Source organism: Poromitra crassiceps (assembly GCF_964638095.1).
Source record: "Poromitra crassiceps genome assembly, chromosome: 11".
NCBI classification, from domain to species: domain Eukaryota; kingdom Metazoa; phylum Chordata; class Actinopteri; order Beryciformes; family Melamphaidae; genus Poromitra; species Poromitra crassiceps.
In genome coordinates, this window is record NC_139643.1 from 34,532,851 (window position 1) to 34,554,735 (window position 21,885).

The 21,885-nt window shown below is 45.9% G+C and overlaps 1 protein-coding gene across 3 annotated transcripts in view; it reads right to left on the bottom strand.

Moving 5' to 3' along the window:
* Window positions 1–21,885, bottom strand: part of hycc1 (hyccin PI4KA lipid kinase complex subunit 1) — a 41,217-nt gene that overhangs the window by 13,825 nt on the left and 5,507 nt on the right. For all 3 annotated transcript variants that reach the window (XM_083645754.1, XM_083645752.1, XM_083645753.1), the window contains exons 2-7: window positions 11,211–11,292; window positions 8,543–8,644; window positions 6,842–7,021; window positions 3,969–4,049; window positions 3,732–3,847; window positions 1,230–1,325 (exon numbers count right to left, since the gene is read on the bottom strand). In XM_083645754.1, the coding sequence (XP_083501880.1) occupies window positions 1,230–1,325; window positions 3,732–3,847; window positions 3,969–4,049; window positions 6,842–7,021; window positions 8,543–8,644; window positions 11,211–11,261 (626 nt within the window). In that variant the 5' untranslated portion in view covers window positions 11,262–11,292. The remainder of the gene's footprint in view (window positions 1–1,229; window positions 1,326–3,731; window positions 3,848–3,968; window positions 4,050–6,841; window positions 7,022–8,542; window positions 8,645–11,210; window positions 11,293–21,885) is intronic.

Here is a 21,885-nt window from a genome sequence, read left to right on the forward strand (position 1 = left end):
AACACAGGGGAATCAGACAAAACTGAGAATGCTTGTGGTTCAAAGCCAGATTTATTAAGTAAGAAGTTATTAAGTTTACCGTTCTCTCAAATATTATTTCGGGTTTCAATAGATAATAGAATGATCTTAATGAACACCTAAGATTTGCATAGCTACTTAAATACTTTTTTTTACATTGTTTTTTTGGTTGTGGGACAGCAGTTTGTACCGATCCCGTAGAATAGCTTCCTCCGTCTGACCACTTGCCTCCTTGCAGCCTGCTGCAGACAGCAGGCACCACCCCGGCCTTGCAGCCTGCTGCAGACAGCAGGCACCACCCCGGCCTTGCAGCCTGCTGCAGACAGCAGGCACCACCCCGGCCATGTCTGCCTCTGCTGTCCTGACACAACCAGATATTGAGCAGGCTAGATATCTGTGGGTGGGACCTCTGTGACTCATCGGTGAGCGGAGCACCCCGCTCGCGTCTGTGGACAGTTCACACTTAACAATCGAGCAGCGACTTGCGAGCGCAGAGCCAACGTGATTTGCCTGTGATCTGTGGGGGTTAAGCTAACAAACAACAAGCTAACAAAAGTGCTCCCCGAGGCCTCCCAGTGCCTAATGTGAACTAGGCATTAGACACAGCTGCTTGTCTGGCAGATATCAAAGCTGATGACTTCCTTCTTTAGCTCTGTGCTTATAGGAGGATGATCTGCTGCAGCTGGCAGAATACCAAAACCACACACAGGGAGAAGTGTGTGTGTGTGTGTGTGTGTGTGTGTGTGTGTGTGTCCCAGGTCTTTGCTGAGTGACAGTATCTTGGCACTTTCTGGCACCGAACTCTATAAGCGGATCAGATGAGCAAAACCTGGCAGAACAGTGTGCTGGCTCTCTGTGTGTGTGTGTGTGTGTGTGTGTGTGTGTGTGTGTGTGTGTGTGTGTGTGTCTGTCTGTCTGTCTGTCTGTCTGTCTGTCTGTCTGACTGACTGACTGATTGACTGTGTGTGTGTGTGTGTGTGTGTGTGTGTGTGTGTGTGTGTGTGTGTGTGTGTGTGTGTGTGTGTGTGTGTGTGTGTGTGTGTGAAAGAACTCTCCTTAAAGGCTTCAATCATAATAATGTATTAGCGTGTGTATAAAAGTCCTCAAAACAACAAAGGTCATCGTATGCTATGTTGATAAGTGTGTGTGTGTGTGTGCATGTGTTTATGAGAGAGAGAGAGAGAGAGAGAGAGAGAGTTTGGTATACTTACCTGGAGCTGAGTTGGCAGAGGGACTGGAGGGAGGAGGGGGTCATGTAGCTGAGGGCGGCATTGTAGCACAGCAGCAGGAAGGTCAGAACCTCAAACCTCAACGACACAAACACAGATTTAGAATGTTAGCACCACCAACCACATTACCGTGACATATGAGCCATAACCTTCAATGTCATACACTGGAAAACCAACAACGCATTCAACCTCCGCCAAAGATAAACACACCACAGAGAGATTGAAAGATTACAAAAGCAATTCTGTAATTGGTTAATTTAAAATTGCAGCATCGTTAATGAATCAAATCAATTAATGAATTGATTTGTTTTATAAGGTACACCACTTTCATCCCCGGGGAAACTACAAAATCTGACAAATACTGATATGATGTAGAAATTAAGATCAAGCATTTCTATATGACCACAAAAAGCTGTTCTTTTGTCACATAATTATTTATGTGTAAAAACTATAGGTTGATCGTATATTTCTTAAGTAAGCTGATCCATGTTTTGATTATCAGAAAGGCACTGACATAAACGTTGAAGATGTTCACTACATGATCACCTAAACGTTTATTGGACTGTTATTAACATTGCTCACAGCAACAGTCACATTAACTGAGGCTAAACAGTCTGTCCTAATTAGACCATCCAGCACAGATCTGAAGGTCAGGCTGAGAACTGGCATCACAGTGACCATGAAAGGTTGGCTGCAGCGGGGCATCATTCACAAACCCTGACAGCCATGAAACGACTTCAAACCCAGCACAGCTGGAAGGTAACGACTCCAAACCCAGCACAGCTGGAAGGTAACGACTTCAAACCCAGCACAGCTGGAAGGTAACCACTCCAAACCCAGCACAGCTGGACGGTAACGACTTCAAACCCAGCACAGCCGGCAGCAGCAACAGGACAAAGCTAGCCTGCTAGCTTGTTAGCGGACACACACGCACGCAGCATCATGGCAGAAAACACTCCTGATGAGATTACTCCTCCTAATTTAAGCAGTGATGTTTGGAAGATTTCTGGATTCCCCTCAGTAAAAGGCAAGAATCCTAAACCAGTGATTCAATCTAATCTTCTCTCTTGCAAATTTGTAACAAAACACCAATCTGTGAAGAAAAGCACATGACATGACTCACCTCCGGATCAGTTTCTGACTGGTCTAACAAACAACGGCCTACAAGCCCTACATGGACACACACTGTTTCTGTTGATATTTGGCCATTGAATGCACTATGCAGTGACTATGCAGCAGACTGTTGCTGTTTGTCCGCCTCCATAGCCGTTTTCCCACATGCGTACCGGAAAATTACCTGTAAGTCAATATCGGACATTTCCCTTCACACCTCTCCTCTGGCATGTGGGAATCTATCAGCGAAATTGCCTGTATGTGGGGGGGGGGGGGGGGGGGGGGGGGCGGCGTGTCGGCAAAACTCCGAATGGTGAAATAAGTTTGCTTGTTTATCCGTTCACCTGCGTTGCGTTGAAGCACTTTTTACAGACTGGCTTCATTTGATGTGTCCGGGCTTGCCTTGGCTGTCGGCAACGTTGCTTAGTTAGTCCCTGTCGGGCTGTGCTTGAAGAAGGAGGACGGACTGTGGCCAGAGAGCGAGCAGAGAGGAGAGGGGGAAATCAGCACACACACACATGAAGCTGACATAGGCTACTGCTCTTATTATCACAAGATCATTTCGCCAGTTTGCTTTAATGTGCGCTAATGATTAGATTATGCCCGCTGGAACATTAAGCAACGTGTGTACACCTCGCCCATGAGAGTGTCGCGCAGAATATGAAGATAGACTAAACCGGGGACAGATCATGACAGTGTTATGTACCTCTGCGCTGCTGCGTGAGACTAGAGCCGTCTGGAAGCGAGAGAGACCAGGAGGGAATTTATTTTGGGAAGATGCTCTGAACAATTTTGACGACGTGGAATGGAAGCGTCATTTTCGCATGTCCCGGTATTACGTGCTGAGTCTGGTCCGACCCGCACGCAAGATCACCCGGTGGCGAAAACCACTGGAAGCGCGTTTGCGACTGGCAATAGTCCTTTGGTGGTACGCAACACCAGGGGAATATCGAACAATCAGCTGTGTATTTGGTGTTGGACTGTCTACTGTGTGCACTGATAGCGGAAAATGACTGGACCCCTTTCTCACCTGTCTGTCTATCGCGGCATACCGTTCTTCTGACTAGCTAAAAACTGGTGAAATGGCCGCGACGACGGGGTCGCGCTTATACCGGCACGGCGCCTTTCCCACATGCAGCCATTTGACCACGTTCCGGTCATTTTGCGGTACAAAGCGCATGTGGGAAAAGGGCTCATGTGTGTTCCTGATTTGATTGTTGGCTGGTTCTTGCCGCCAAGTCAAAGCACTGCAGGCAGGTTGGCAGCCTGCTGGCAATGTGCCGGTTAAGCGATAATTAACTCCACCCTGCTGATACGCCCCGCCGCGGGCCGGGAGAGCTTGAAAACGAGCACGCCCACTGAGCCTCTCACCTGTTCTGAGCTGTAAAGGTCTCTCTCTGGAGGTGCGGCCCGCTGTACATCACCCTGCTCAGCCCGTGATTGGCCAGGGCTCCTTCCGTTAGGGCCATGGAGCCAAAGCTGGAAGGCTGGAGGTGGGGAGACCAAGTTGGAAATGGCTCACATTTTCTGCAAACGCACATCAAGTTTTTTGTGTGTGTGTGTGTGTGTGTGTGTGTGTGTGTGTGTGTGTCTCTGTGCTCAACTCACCTCGTGGTATACTGAGGGTTTGGAGAGGGAAGGGACAGTGAAGGATAATATTTTACTTTGTCCATCTTTATCAGCTATTTCCTGTTGAAATAGAAAGACAGGAAGACAAAGATAAAATGTCTGTGTAGGCATCTCGGCGACAAAAACAGAGGCTGTGTGTGTGTGTGTGTGCACACGCACACACCCTGGGGTTTGCGTGCCCCCTCTGTGCATGTTTATGTCAAATAGATGAATGGCAGCCAGCTGTTGGTTGAGTGACAGCTAACCTATTCTGCTATTCAGAGGGGAGGTTAAGGGATGCTGCACTTTACAACATGGACACAATATAGAGTGCCAAAGTCATGCCCTCTTCCGGGTTCGGCAGAGATTTCATTCCCATTCATTTTTCCATAGACGTTTCATAAAATCAGTATAAAAAGAGTGTTACTTGGTCAAACCAAGTGATTCAGCTATATTTAGAATCAGGAAAGACCCTAGAATATTTCACTCTGACAAAAAAGTATCCGCTCCGCACCCCCCCATTTTTTTCCTTCCTTTTTTGGTTTTGGTCCGTGGGAAATGTTCTATGGTCTCTCCTGATTCTGAATATAGCTGAATCGCTTGGATTTTACCAAACCTCTATGGAAAAATGAATGGGGAATGAAATATCTTGCCGAACACGGAAGAGGGCGTGACTTTGGGAGTCTATAGAGGACAGAATTGGCTGCTGTATAACACAGCACATACATCATGAACAGAAGTTAGGCTCCACTCTAGTACCAAATCTCACACACACACACACACACACCCCCCCGAAACCAGCCACTGTGCAATGGAAACAAACTAAACCTAAACCACACTATTTCTGAGGTTGAGCATACCACAGGTTCAGGCAATAACATACCTGAACACTTACACCAACAGTCACACACATTGTTATTATTTTTCACATTTTAGAAGAATAGTGAAGAGTTCAAATAACAACACAAATGGAATTATGCAGTGGCCAAAGAAATGTTCAACAAATAAGAGCGATCTTATATTTTAGATTCTTTAAAGTAGTCACTCTTAGCCTTTGGAAAGAAATTCATACATAGGCCTCAACTTCACTATGTATATAATATATAGACATATTATGTCCAAAAAACAATCAAGCATTCGAAGCAGATGCTTTTAGATCAAATGTAAGATTTTGACTGGTAGTGTATCTGATTACGACACTATATGGCAGAGTTGTGTCGAGTTAACATAACTTGACTGTTGTTTAATATCCAGTGTTGGCAGTTGGCACCACCCTGTGGGATGTCTTGGGGCGTCTGTGGGCTGCGGTGATAGATACTTTGCACTATCACCCAGTTTCCATTCCCCTCTCACTTCCCCATGTTTCCTCTCCACTCCAGCCTCCACGGTAGCTGTCTAATAATGCACAACTCCCCCGAAATATCCTCTTTCAAAAACATGACAGTGCCCAGAAAGAACTACCGTAAATTCCGGACTATAAGGCGCACCGGTATATAAGCCGCAGCACCAAAATTGACTGTTTTTTACATATATAAGCCGCACCGGACTATAAGCCGTGGGTGTTTTGATGTTTAATTACCATATGAAAGGGTTCGTGCACAGAGAGGAATGTCGGGAAAGAGATGGCTGTTTGGGGAAGCTCCCATTTATTAACATTTCAACAAAACAAAACAAAAGTCAGGTCACTAATCCCCAGACAAAATCACACAACAATAGGCTATATGTGCAGCAAACGGCTGTAACCAGAGAAGTCAAGTCACTAATCCTCGTCTTCCTCTTCTTCCTGCGTACTGAAACCACCAAAGTTCTCATCTTCAGTGTCGGAAACGAACAGGTTCAGGGTGGCTTCGTCAACCACTCTCCTCTCTCCTTCATTGTCACTCAAAACCAACGAACTCCTCTTCGTCACTGTCGGCATCGAACAGCCTCTGAAGCCTCTGACGGCCCTCAGCGCCAGCTGTGGCGGCGTCATCCTCTTCATCCCGCAGCAGTCCAGCGTTTTGGAACCCGTTGGTGATTGTGGATGTTTTCACACTCCTATAATATTCCGTGATCTTCCTTTGTGTGAATTCGCCGAAGTTTGTGATTTTCTCCTGGTAGTCGGGGGAGGGAGTTGTTGGCCGAGTGGCCGTTTGCTTACCGTAATTACCATATGTAAGTGGTCACGCACAGAGGGGATTGTCGGGAAAGAGATGGCTGTTTGAGGAAGCTCCCATTTACCGTATTACCGTAACATTTCAACAAAACAACATAACACAACACCACCGTTGTTTATTTTTACAGTGCACACAGTGTCCGCGGTGTGGTGAAAAGAGGGCAAGAGAGGAAATTAAAACAGAAGTGGATTTATAGTTAGAAAGAGTGCTAAAAAAGAGAGATTTTATTTGTATTTTTTTTCTTTTTCTGAAAAAATCCATAGATAAGCCGCACCGTTATATAAGCCGCAGGGCCAAAAAACGGGAAAAAAGCCGCGGCTTATAGTCCGGAATTTACGGTAGATAGTGGTTGCAAAGGATCAAATCCCGCCAGACCTTTCTCAACTGTCTCTCTTTTCTGAAAGGTTACGTGAGGGGATTCTACCTATTATATATGTATATATTATATTATATATAATGATATATTATATTATAATACAAAAAATACACATATTAAATAAATGAAAACATGGGAGTTTTTCCTAGTCCTTATGTTAATATACACTTTTGAGTTTTATCAATGATTGGTGAACATTGTATTGTTATCAACATGTGTGGCTGTCCTGTACTGATGACAAACAATACTTCCTAAGAATTTGGTATGGTGAACCTTGAGTATCGTGCACATGTGCGCATGCAAGCACGCACGCACACCTCTGCCCTCATCCTCTCCCCTACCAGGTTGTAGATGCCCAGCAGCAGGGCCTGGATGCAGCCGGAGGTGTGGGGGTCTCTGGCCGCGCTGACCGACAGGAGGCTCCACAGGAGCTCTGGGAGGAACTGCAGGGTGAAGCGCTGCAGCCGCGGCTCTCCGCTCCGGTAAAACTCAAACAGCTGGTGGCACACCGGCTCCAGCAGCTGGCCAGCACAGCAAACGGGGAGAAAAACAGCTTGAAAACTTTGAATTATTACACGGTATCCAACTAAAGTAAACCGTAGGTAACCATCAGTAATAATGCTGTTCAAGGTGCTTTAAGTGGCATTCAAATAAAATGAAAATAAAATAAAAAATAAAGTTGTTAAATAGCTTTATTTTCCCACAGCCATCATTGATATAGAGGGTTTGGTCAGTCACATGGGTCCTCCGCTTTATCCAATCAGGAGAGAGGATTCCACAAATGTCTTTTTGGTTTACTGCAGAGTGGAGGGACTGACTGGGAGACCCACGTTACTGACCAGACACTCTATATGAGTCATGTCTGTCGGAATGTAGAGCTACTTAACACTTATTTTAACAAACAAACTAAAAATCACTCACAGCAGCTTTCAGTTCAGTTATGTTTAAACTTTATAGCTGCTTATCACACAAGCATGTCTCAAAGGGCTTGACATAGCATCATTACAGTACAGTACACTACATCAGAGGTTCTCAAATGTTTTTCAGCCAAGGACCCCTTACAAGATAGAAAATATACCGCGGACCCCCTCATTCTGATTTGTGATTTTGGGCTAAGCTTAATTGTTTCCACGGTAACGTGCTTGACTTTTAATTTGATAGGTTTATTATTAGAATGTAATCCATGAACCATTTTAGATTTAAAGCATAAACTATTTTCGTTGAACTATGAAGATTTTGCAAAAAAAAAATATATATATATATTTTTTATTACATTACATTTACATTACGTCATTTAGCAGACGCTTTTGTTTTGTCCAAAGCGACTTACAATATCACAATTTGTCAACAGTCCAGAAAACCACTATGCAACACAATAAATGACAGCCAAGATATTTTGATAGACTAGCACCATGTAGGAAGTAGTTTGAGAAGGAATAAGTAACATGTAGCATTTTCTTTTTAATTATAAAAAAAAAAAAAAAAAAAAAAATTACTTGAAAACTTTTCGCGGACCCCCTGGCAAAGTGCCACGGACCCCTGGGGGTCCGCGGACCCCCATTTGAGAACCACTGCACTACATCATATATCTACACACAACATAGCTTACATAAATCATATATACGTACTACATATTTTAGTCGATTACATTGCGATACTACACAAACAGCATACCTTTTGGACTGTGGGAGGAAACCCACGCGAACACAGGAAGAACATGCAAACTCCACACACAAAGGACCAAGGTGGAGATTCGAACCCACAACCTTCTATGCTGCTAATGTAGGCCTAATGGCTACTGGATTGGGCACCAAGTGGGTATTTCAGGATGAGGGACTATACTGGTCTAGTAATGTAGATCCACTTCCAAAATGATCACAGAATTATTTGGGAAAGAGGAAATCAGCGTGTTTGACACGCAAACAAATTGAAATAATGGGATTTTCTTCATGCATCTGGCTAACTGGGTAATCCTGTTTTCACAAATATACCGCCTGGTAATTGTGCGTGGTGTGTGTGTGTGTATCTGTGTGCATGCATACGTCGCTGTAGTTCTCTCGGATCACTTTGTAGAGTGCCGGGACCAGGGAGCCTTTGTCTTTCAGCGATGCGGCATAGTTGGACACAGCACTGTCAGGGAGGGTCTGAAACACACACACACACACACACACACGCGCGCACACGCGCGCACGCACACACACACACACACACACACACACACACACACACACACACACTTTAAATACCAACATCTATTTCAAGTCTTACCCACATAATAAACACACACCGACACTGCAAGAATTCAATGAGTCACTACTGACTTGAGTAGGTAAGCATTTGCCAATTAACACGCAGCAGGTAATTGATATTGATCTGTAAAGCGGTCGGTGCAGTTTACAAACACATGCAGCCCAGATCGTTTAGAGGCAATGGAGGTGGGCTGGTTTCTCTTTAGCAGAGAGGCTATTGGCTCAAAATCTGACCAAAATCAATGTGGATAAGAGCGAGCTGTAAGGGAAACGGCTACGCTGCAATAACTCTGTGGTAACTGCAGGCAGCACGGTTCAAAATGAGAGTTTGACGGCGTGTAGAGCTGTGCATACAGACAGAGAGTGACAGCATGTAGAGCTGTGCACACAGACAGAGAGTGACAGCATGTAGAGCTGTGCACACAGACAGAGAGTGACAGCATGTAGAGCTGTGCACACAGACAGAGAGTGACAGCATGTAGAGCTGTGCATACAGACAGAGAGTGACAGCATGTAGAGCTGTGCACACAGACAGAGAGTGACGGTGTGTAGAGCTGTGCACACAGACAGAGAGTGACGGTGTGTAGAGCTGTGCACACAGACAGAGAGTGACGGTGTGTAGAGCTGTGTACACAGACAGAGTGTGACAGCATGTAGAGCTGTGCACACAGACAGAGAGTGACGGTGTGTAGAGCTGTGCACACAGACAGAGTGTGACAGCATGTAGAGCTGTGCACACAGACAGAGAGTGACGGTGTGTAGAGCTGTGCACACAGACAGAGAGTGACGGTGTGTAGAGCTGTGTACACAGACAGAGAGTGACAGCATGTAGAGCTGTGCACACAGACAGAGAGTGACAGCATGTAGAGCTGTGCACACAGACAGAGAGTGACAGCATGTAGAGCTGTGCACACAGACAGAGAGTGACGGCATGTAGAGCTGTGCATACAGACAGAGAGTGACAGCATGTAGAGCTGTGCACACAGACAGAGAGTGACAGCATGTAGAGCTGTGCATACAGACAGAGAGTGACAGCATGTAGAGCTGTGCACACAGACAGAGAGTGACGGCATGTAGAGCTGTGCATACAGACAGAGAGTGACAGCATGTAGAGCTGTGTACACAGACAGAGAGTGACAGCATGTAGAGCTGTGCATACAGACAGAGAGTGACAGCATGTAGAGCTGTGTACACAGACAGAGAGTGACAGCATGTAGAGCTGTGCATACAGACAGAGAGTGACAGCATGTAGAGCTGTGCACACAGACAGAGAGTGACAGCATGTAGAGCTGTGTACACAGACAGAGAGTGACGGTGTGTAGAGCTGTGCACACAGACAGAGAGTGACGGTGTGTAGAGCTGTGCATACAGACAGAGAGCGACGGTGTGTAGAGCTGTGTACACAGACAGAGAGTGACGGTGTGTAGAGCTGTGTACACAGACAGAGAGTGACGGTGTGTAGAGCTGTGCATACAGACAGAGAGTGACAGCATGTAGAGCTGTGCACACAGACAGAGAGTGACAGCATGTAGAGCTGTGCATACAGACAGAGAGTGACAGCATGTAGAGCTGTGCACACAGACAGAGAGTGACGGTGTGTAGAGCTGTGCACACAGACAGAGAGTGACAGCATGTAGAGCTGTGTACACAGACAGAGAGTGACGGTGTGTAGAGCTGTGTACACAGACAGAGAGTGACAGCATGTAGAGCTGTGCATACAGACAGAGAGTGACAGCATGTAGAGCTGTGCACACAGACAGAGAGTGACAGCATGTAAAGCTGTGCATACAGACAGAGAGTGACAGCATGTAGAGCTGTGCACACAGACAGAGAGTGACAGCATGTAGAGCTGTGCACACAGACAGAGAGTGACAGCATGTAGAGCTGTGCACACAGACAGAGAGTGACGGTGTGTAGAGCTGTGCATACAGACAGAGAGTGACGGTGTGTAGAGCTGTGTACACAGACAGAGAGTGACAGCATGTAGAGCTGTGCATACAGACAGAGAGTGACGGTGTGTAGAGCTGTGTACACAGACAGAGAGTGACGGCGTGTAGAGCTGTGCACACAGACAGAGAGTGACGGTGAAGGACGCAATCAGCCACATCATTCTGCTTCCAATCAGAGGTCAAGCTCACCTCATACAGGAAAATCAAGTGCTTTGTGAGTGCTTATGTTTGAGTAGGAGCAGGAAATGTGTTTGGCAAGTACAGTACGCAGTACGCACTGCAGAAAAAAGAGAAAAGACTTCGCCAATCAGAAGCAACAGAGAGCGGACTGAATACTGATAGTGCATGCTCGAAGCGCGCACGCGCGCGCACGCGCACACACACACACACACACACACACACACACACACACACACACACACACACACACACACACACACACACACACACACACACACACACACACACACACACACACACACACACACACACACACACACACACGGCAATACCTTATACTCTGACAGCCATTCCTCCACCACTCCTTGGTCCATAGCCAACATCTTCCCTCATCTGCAGTGGAGTCACTTCTACCTATGAGAGAGAGAGAGAGAGAGATACATCATTACACACACATACATAGCCAACATCTGTCCTCATCTGCAGTGGAGTCACTTCTACCTGTGAGAGAGAGATAAATAAATCATTACACACACATAGCCAACATCTGCCCTCATCTGCAGTGGAGTCACTTCTACCTATGAGAGAGAGAGAAATAAATCATTACACACACATACATAGCCAACATCTGGCCTCATCTGCAGTGGAGTCACTTCTACCTGTGAGAGAGAGATAAATAAATCATTACACACACATAGCCAACATCTGCCCTCATCTGCAGTGGAGTCACTTCTACCTATGAGAGAGAGAGAAATAAATCATTACACACACATACATAGCCAACATCTGGCCTCATCTGCAGTGGAGTCACTTCTACCTGTGAGAGAGAGAGAAATAAATCATTACACACACATAGCCAACATCTGGCCTCATCTGCAGTGGAGTCACTTCTACCTGTGAGAGAGAGAGAAATAAATCATTACACACACATAGCCAACATCTGGCCTCATCTGCAGTGGAGTCACTTCTACCTGTGAGAGAGAGAGAAATAAATCATTACACACACATAGCCAACATCTGGCCTCATCTGCAGTGGAGTCACTTCTACCTGTGAGAGAGAGAGAAATAAATCATTACACACACATAGCACAATTATTGACACTCGCCACAAATATACACTCACTCCAGCGGGTTCGTATACAACCACACACTCAGTCTGACTGAGGCTCCGTACATTTTTGCACACACACACACACACACACACACACACACACACACACACACACACACACACACACACACACACACACACACACACACACACACACACACACACACACACACACACACACACACACACACCCACCCCTCTGCAGCAAGTAGCTAACCTACTCTCAACTGACGTTGGGGAAATTGAAAATCAGCCCCAGGGAAGCCTGGCTGTGGCTGGCTTCACTGTGAAGTACTACTGATGTCACAGCAGAATGTAAGCTCACAGGCTGTACGCTATCAGCCTGATAGTACGCCGGTATGGAACCTTAAAGCAATCTTACATAGATAGATAAAAAAAACGCTCTTACCTGCTCTCTCTAACAGTCACTCAGGGTTCAATGCCTGCCCTGCTCTGTCGATCTCTCCACAAGCACTGTGTAGCCTACATCCCTCTCTGTCATATTGATTCCTTCTGGCTCTGTGTCACACTCGCCGTGTCTTAAGAGACTGACTCCTCCTCTTTCTCTCCTTTACCTCCTGAGCAGTTAGCCTGCCTGCACGCGTCTCTCTTTCGCTCTGTGAGACCTTCAGCGTCTCTCTGGGATCTCGCCTCACGCTTGCTTATGCTCCGCTCAGTATTAAGTCAACCAGGACGCGTTTCTCCAACTCTCTCTCTCCGTCATGTCAACTCTCTCTCTCCGTCATGTCAACTCTCTCTCTCTCTCCGTTTGAGAAAGTGGAGTTACAGCGATTAGTCCCTCCATCTGCTGGAGTCAACTTAGCCCTCTCTGTATCTGGCTGACCCCAGACCTGTGCTTGCTGCTGGGGGCAGACCATTTTTGCAGTGGTCTGGACTTGAGGCGAAAAACACCAAATGCGCAGTATTTTATGAACGGCGCAGCGGGGGCAACAGGTGGTACAGGGCCAGACATGACAAACCACCCTCTTTCACCATCATGGGTAAAGAAATGAAGGTTTACGCACGCACGACATGAGGCATATTGCTATCTTGGACATAAATTCAATGTGGCAGGAGAATGGGAGGAGCAGCTGAGTGATATTGTCGCTCAATACTCTACCAGACTGGACATGATCGATACATCCCCTCTACCCATAACCATGAAACTATCAGCAGTGCGCGAGATTGCGCTCTTCAAGGTGCAGCATCTCTTCGCAAACATACACATTCCTAAATGCACTCTGACAGAAATGAACAATAAAACTGTTAATTTGGTACGGAAATGGATGGGCCTCAATACGCACTCAACCAGAGGTTACATTTTTCACAAAAGAAGCGAGGGGGGGGTTAGGCATCCCCAATGTCGAATGGATTTATACAGCTACGAGAATAAACCATCTCCTCCGTATGCTAAACAACGATGATCCCGCCGTCAGAGAACAGGCACGAGCTTCACTTCTCCTGGACTTAACAAAGCGCATAGTCCCACACTCAACAACAGAGGCCAATTTCCTGGGATTCAGGAAAATGCCCAGTGGGAAACTGGATACGCGCGCCCCGGGGTTTGGAGTGCGCTCTGACTGGCCCGACCTTAACGACATCTGCAACAGCGCTCAAATACACCTGAGCTGGAGTGATGCGAACGCACTGGACCGTGTGGTGGAGGTTGCTGATGCTGTAGTCACTGACACGGGCATTTCTGTGCGGGCGGTGTTGAGCACTGACGAGGACACCACGAAGGTCCTGAATCCCCAGAACTGCAGACGGGACATTATTGAACACCATCAAACCCGCCAGCGGCAACGCTGGACTGGTCTGCGGCTACAGGGAACGCTGGCCTGCCTGCCGTGCGCTGACCATACTGTGTCCCATTCCAGCCTACACAACTCAATAATAGACAAATCCATTCTTAAATTCACAATAAAAGCCCGGTTACAAGTTCTGCCCACCAAATACAACCTTGCCCTCTGGTACCCATCACAACACGATTCACACTGCCTACTGCACAATAATCAACAACCGGAATCAGTTGCGCACATTATGAACAGCTGCCCTGCTTTCAAGGGCATACGGCATACGGGTATACGGCACGCCACAACCGTATCGTGGATTTGACTGCTAAAGAACTGCGTCGTGCCACTGGACAACACACACATCAAACAAAACTGTTCAAATTAACTGGTTTGCCTCATCCCAATCTAACAATACATTTAACAATACAGTTGAAAGCTGTCCAAATACTCCGGATATTGTCATGATCAATGAATCCACCAAGTCTGTTTTAATTTTAGAAATTGGATGTTCCTTTGATTTGTACATGGATACATGCTTCAGCTACAAATGGCCAAAATATCAAACACTTGCAAATGCCATCTCTGCATGTGGGTATAATTGTAAAATTATAGTCTTGATATTTGGTAGCCTGGCGCATGTTCATAGAATGTGTGTGCGAGGACTCCCAACTTGCTGGACTGGCAAAAAAAGCGTCAAAACAGTTGGCCAAGTAGCTACTGCTCTGTGTCTGCCATCATTGGCAGTCATTTCATTTGGAAAAGACACTGTCACTTATACCCATAATGTTTCTTTTTTGATCTGCCTATGTCTATAGCCTACAGATAACATTGTGAGCATGATCTTGTATTGTATTGCATTGACTCTTGCTACTATTGGGTTTTGATACGATTAATGTCTCTAATCGAAAATCCAATAAAGAAATTAAAATGTGTGTGTGTGCGCGCGCGCGTGCGTGCGTGTGTGTGTGCGTGCGTGCGTGCGCTTGATGGATTGTCTGTTTGCTTTCAACTAGCAGGCTGTTGTCGGTGTGGGCATGGGGCATGTCTGAGCTCTGAGACTGTGAACACAGGACTAAATTAGTGGGTTGGACACAGAAACAAAAAGTCCATGTTTGGTGTGTTTGGTAACCGAGGCTGAGAGAGGAAGAAGGACAGAGAGGAAGAAGGACAGAGAGGAAGAAGGACAGAGAGGAAGAAGGACAGAGGGGAGGCGGAAGGGTACAAAATTAGCAGCAGCCACCAGCTAGACGCTGGTCAAACATGCAAGTGGCTGCTGGCACATTTGCTTCACTCATCACCAGCCAAAAACACACACACACAAAACAATGGTAATGTATTGAGTCTGTGGATGGTAAAATGTGTACACACACACTAGTCATTGAGTCCTTTTGTGTGCACATTTCTGGCATGCAGAAACATGTAGGACTACTCAATAAACAATAATAAATAAATAAACAATGACGGAATAATCAAATTCCACTGACTACACGTCCCTGGATGGATGACAAGACAGAGACAGACAGACAGACAGACCGACAGAGAAACAGACAGACAGACAGACAGACAGACAGACAGAAAACAAAGGCATTAACCACTCAACTCAACAGATATTTCAGTCATATTCTATGGTGATGGTTCCATTTGTAGGAAATACTGTGTTGATCCAAAGTAAAGCAGCAGACTGCAGATTCAGCTGGCTAATCCACAGACAGCTGATGTTGAACACACCAACGTCCCATAAGGAACGCATGGAGCTGACGTTTGTGGTCGACTTCCTGCATCTTCCTCTCCCTGTTCCTGCTCTCCCTCTTTGCACACACACACACACACACTTCTCTGTAGAGCTCTTCCTCTTCATAAGCCATCACAGTTCACACATCCACATGCTATTCACCTTTTTTCTGGACTTACGTTTCCCATGATTCTCAGCGGTAGCCGGTTGTCGACTTCCTGTTTACATTTGTTTCACTGGCAAGGAGGTGCGCGCCGCTGTCAAAGAGTGGGAACGTATGGCTTATTTGATCCGAAATGGCTAAAAATAGTAATGTTGTGTGGTTGCATAGCGGCGATATTTTAGAAAAACGAGGTGAATGTCAATTCACTGGTACCGTTTCGGCTTATTTTAGCCAAAATTGCTAAAAATAGTATGTGGTTGCATAGCGGCCACTTTTATTTTGAAGGCTAAACATCCAAACCTATTTGGTCATTGAACAGAGCTTTGGCGGTCTCTCTCTTTCAAGATTCAAGATATTGTCACTCCATTGTACAATTATGCACATGTGAAATTATTATGCTGGGGGGCTCCCTTACAAGACATAGGTAGGTACAAAGTCACAACAATTATAGTATTATGATTATTTTCAGTCTATTTCGCTGAAGGGTCCTGGGCAGAAACAGGCAACCGGCAGCTGGAAACAGGGAGGGAGGGTGTCATGGAAGCGCCCACTGTCTCACCATGAAACTCGTGAATAGTTTGCATCATTGTGTCTGAGCTTGTCCCTCCCTGGCAGCCAGGTGCATATTTATAGACTGTGCCAATGACTGCAAGGACAGAGGGGCAGGGGAGTCAGTGACTCATGCCATGTGATGGTTAGGATTATAAAGAATAACCTCCATTTAGAACAAAATAGTCTAACCCAACTCTGTCTTTTGTTGGCCCTTTCATGCTGGTGAAGACAACAACCAAGAGGACCACAGTAGGCTAGTGTGTGTGTGTGTGTGTGTGTGTGTGTGTGTGTGTGTGTGTGTGTGTGTGTGTAGATGTGTGTGTGTGTGTAGATGGCAGGCTCTCTATTGTAAAGAAATAAATACAGCACAAAGAGGCTGTGATTGGAGTGGGATGAGTCAGACTTGAAAGAGGACAGGTTCTCCTCCTACACAGTCACTTTTACCCCATCAACCCTGCCCGTGTCTGGTGTCTAGGCCCTAGACACCAGACACCTAGACTCTAGGGCATCCACATAAGACTAGGCTAATCTACATGAAAATGCATAGAAGTAAAAATGCACCCCAAAACGCTTTGAAGAAGGATATCCTAATTGAAAGTGTCCTGACCGGTCACACAAGCTTCAGAGATACACTTAACCACCAAGTAACAACTTTCTGATCATTCACCATACAACAAATATGAAGACAACATGAATGAACTGTCTCCATTACATCTATGGGAAGCACCCTATGGGTACCATGTTGCACGATAAAAACCACTGCCGTTGAAACAATAGTGTTTGTGCCACTGCCAATGTATAGGTCAGGTTCCTAGCTTTACTGCCTGTCACTGCACTGGAGAGCAGTTTCACTTCCCATTCACTCTGTTCATCTTTTTCACTAGAACTATTATCGTGACATGATGAGCTTAAAAGATCTCCGCCAAGGCTGACTACACCCTGCAGGAAGTTGCACCTTTTGGTGATATGCCACACCCAGCACCGCCACGCCCACTTTTGGCCAGTCGACATGAAAAGCTAAAGACCCTTGTTCCTACAGTTGGATGTCTGAGCTTCACTATGCAGAATGATGTCTCTGCAGAGTAAAAGGCCGTCCAGTTCTTCCTTGACCCATAATCAACCTTCATATCACGTTAAGTCAAGTCAAGTCAAGTTAACGTGCAAATCCGTGCCCAACGTCTTGAGATATCCTGCTAGATGGATGGATGGACGCAGGTGAAAACACTACGCAGAGGTAATAATGACACACATGGAGCCCCTGTTTTTGCAATAAAGGAGAAATGTGTAGCATGGCAGCCTTTCTAGGATTTATTTTTTGTTCTTACTTCTTCTTCTTATTATGACCTAATTAAAAACAATATTTTTTTTGTCAAACATATTAGTTTGCATTTTGTTGAGTGTTTCTCCTAATGGGAAGGATTGCCTTCCACTGACTACATCAGTGATACTCAAGCCGAGGCTCTAGAGCAGGGGTGGGCAATTATTTTTCATGGGGGGCCACATGAGAAACCCAGATTGTTGCCGGCCCGGCGGCCGAACAAATGTCATGCTGTAAGCCATGGACGGGCAACTTTGATGATAGAGAGAGCCACAAAAAATGTCCTCGCTACCAGGTTTTGCTGAGGGCCGAACGGTGCCAGCGCAAAAAATTTGGGTAGAGGAATAACTAATTTTAAATTAACAGTTGTGATGTCATTATTCAGTCTTAACCACCACCAATATTTGATCCATTTCTCACTCCTATGTCACCACCTGCTCTCAGGGCTTGAAATTAACTTTTTTGACCACCTGCCAATATGGCTGCTAGATTTTAAAGTTACCAGCCAACTAGAATTTCCGCTAGCCGAAATGTTTTTCTTGAAATAAACCAGAATATGAGTGGGTTAATTTAAGCATAAGTATCAGTAAGTGGCCCGGGATTCTCCTGTGTTGAGGGTCACACAAACAAAAATGCACTCTTGAAGCTAAATAAATCCAAAACCAATGAGTTAATTATTTAAATTTCTACTTCAATGTAGCGTTAAGATTATTGAAAGATATTCCATATTCCAGACTGAAATGCTATAACAGAAGTGGAGTATTGGCCAGAATGACATGAACATTTGGACACTTATTCAGCGGGTATCTTGCATGTTGCGTTCAGGTGCACTGTACTTTTTTTTTTTGCAATTCCATCGCGGGCCACACAGATGGCACCCGCATGCGGCCCGCGGGCCGTATTTTGCCCATGTGTGCTCTAGAGCCACATGTGGCTCCTGTATGGGTAGTTGCGGCTCTTTTAAGTCCTACTTAAAATACATACAAAAAATCAAAATAAATAAAGGGAGGCAACAGACTTCTTATTTTTTTTTATTGTGGCTCTTGCAAAGATTGTTGTTGTTTTTTTGGTCAATGTGGCTCCTGAGTAGGGCAAGGTTGCGTACCACTGATAATTGTCCGTTCAAGATCATTGGGGCTTGTTAGTTGCTACACACTCAAAAAGGCAGTGACGGTACAATAGAAGCATTCAAAAGAGAGGTCGTTTTAAATGGCAAAAGGTCTCAGATACTGGTACACAGCCAAGCACACAAGATTCACCACTCTAACCTTTTTTTAGCACCTCTCGCACTCACTAGACGGGTGCAAGCAATTTGTGGGAGAAGATGGGAAATCAATCACCCTGGGAGTACGCTATTGAGAGTAATTAGGTCATTTAGGCAGTTGTTTCTCTTCCGTCTCAGTCATGTGTAGTCCTCTCTGTGTCAGTCTGCATGGGTAGTCCTCTCTGTGTCAGTCTGCATAGTTAGTCCTCTCTGTGTCAGTCTGCATAGTTAGTCCTCTCTGTGTCAGTCTGCATAGTTAGTCCTCTCTGTGTCAGTCTCCATGGGTAGTCCTCTCTGTGTCAGTCTGCAGTTAGTCCTCTCTGTGTCAGTCTGCATAGTTAGTCCTCTCTGTGTCAGTCTGCATGGGTAGTCCTCTCTGTGTCAGTCTGCATGGGTAGTCCTCTCTGTGTCAGTCTGCATGGGTAGTCCTCTCTGTGTCAGTCTGCATGGGTAGTCCTCTCTGTGTCAGTCTGCATAGTTAGTCCTCTCTGTGTCAGTCTGCATGGGTAGTCCTCTCTGTGTCAGTCTGCATAGTTAGTCCTCTCTGTGTCAGTCTGCATGGGTAGTCCTCTCTGTGTCAGTCTGCATGGGTAGTCCTCTCTGTGTCAGTCTGCATAGTTAGTCCTCTCTGTGTCAGTCTGCATGGGTAGTCCTCTGTGTCAGTCTGCATGGGTAGTCCTCTCTGTGTCAGTCTGCATAGTTAGTCCTCTCTGTGTCAGTCTGCATGGGTAGTCCTCTCTGTGTCAGTCTGCATAGTTAGTCCTCTCTGTGTCAGTCTGCATAGTTAGTCCTCTCTGTGTCAGTCTGCATGGGTAGTCCTCTCTGTGTCAGTCTGCATGGGTAGTCCTCTCTGTGTCAGTCTGCATAGTTAGTCCTCTCTGTGTCAGTCTGCATGGGTAGTCCTCTCTGTGTCAGTCTGCATGGGTAGTCCTCTCTGTGTCAGTCTGCATAGTTAGTCCTCTCTGTGTCAGTCTGCATGGGTAGTCCTCTCTGTGTCAGTCTGCATGGGTAGTCCTCTCTGGGTCATTACAGACTTGCAGCTCGTTGCAGAAATCAATTTGAGCCAGAGTTCAGTGGTTCAAATGATGCAGCAGATGAGCATCTTTTGTTCAGCCACACACACACACACACACACACACACACACACACACACACACACACACACACACACACACACACACACACACACACACACACACACACACACACACACACACACACACACACACACACACACACACACACACACACACACACACACACACACACACACACACACACACACACACACACAGAGTGGATGGAAAAATGCCGGAAAGGGGCGGACACGATATGGCCCTAAAATTATATCACAATATTTCAGGCTATTTCTGCGATAACAATATTCTTGGCGGATATGACAAAATAGTGAAAGATATATTATTAATTCCAAGAACATACAATTGCAACAAAATAGGCATTATGATTTCATATGACAGCATAAATGTAACAGTTAGGCCTTGGCCACACTGATCCGTGGTGTCTGTCCGTGTGCGTTCAATTCTCTGTTCACTTCCATTCATTTTCAATGACAACTGTCCGACTGTCCGTGGAGCACTCAGCAGCGTACGTATCCAGAAAATTTGCATACGTTTTGATGGACAGAAAGTTGAAGAGGGATGAACTTTTTCTGGACGGACGTATCGGATGGTCGGATGGTCGGATAGTCACTGTCCGTTTAGCCAATCAGAGTCGAGGTCTCGAGAGAAGGCGTTCCGAGATTTGTTTCAACTTTTCAAAGAAGATGGCCGAGGCGGTGAACGAGGCTATAAGGGATTCCCCAGCAAAATGAGTAAAATTGTGTGATTTCACTAGGATTTCAGTGACTAGAAGTTAGTCCAAGGGTAGTCTCGGCTCCCAGACGTTTAGTGAGCTGCGCCACCAAACGTCTGGGAATTTCACTGTCAGAAACTGTCTGTCCGAGCCCGGCGAGAACGGCCGGCAGCAGACACGCCTACATTTATTATTAGAATTTTATTTGGTAGCGGCAATGCAATGTTTCATAGTTCAAATATATAGCAAGACACTGATGTGCTGCAAAGAGAGTTTATACCTGTTGTTTATTTTACAATAATGTTTCCTACCCGGAAGTGGTCCGCTTGCTACTGTGAGTCATCAGCAGGCTCTGTAACGTTAGCCTCGGGAGTCTGGCTTTAATATCGCTGGGGGAAAGACCTCTAGCCGCCGGGGCCGGATGAAACACGTCCTATTAACAGGTTATGTTTGTTTCTGAGTGATTAATCCACTCTGTCAAAAACATTGTCGCAAATGCGACGATGTTTTGCGAGACACCGGTTCTGCATGAGATCTGCCCCCAGAAAGCAGGCCCGCCCAAAACACTCATGATTGGTTCTCCGATGCAAGGCTTCCAACAGCGCCACCTAACGTTATGCAAAGATTTAAATAGTAATATTCTCAGTCTTACAGGAGTGAAACGGATTAAGACTGAGGGCTGAGTCTAGTCCAAGGGGAGAATGTAGTGCATATACTTCTCTCCAGTTATCTGCACATGATCTACATTATATTATCCTCGCGCTGTTCATGTCATTTGCATCGAGTCACATTTCCAAGGAGCTGCACGCAGGCTGTGCAGGCAGGCTCGCCGGCCGCGGAGCAGCCCCGGCGCTTTCGGCAAAGGGTTTGACGTAGACTCAGTTCTCATCGGACAGACATCTGTCCGTTCAATAATTCTGTCCATTTTCTGACGGATCAGTGTGGCCAAGGCCTTAGCCTTCAATTATGACCGTGGTGTGTTGTACTGTACATAATGCTCTTTTGTAAACAAACCACTTCCACACACTACTGAAGCCCCTCCCCTTTTTGGAATTAACTCCTCCACCGTGAAGCCGCGTTGTTGCTGTGTGTATATCATTATGCAGCGTAACGGTGTGACATTACATCGACAAATATTGCCATTATATCACAATATGATTTTTTTGACGATATGCATATGAATTGTAACGATAAATCTTTAACGATACGATATATGGCACACCCCTAGCAGCAGACAACATAATAGTGGAGAAGCATGAATA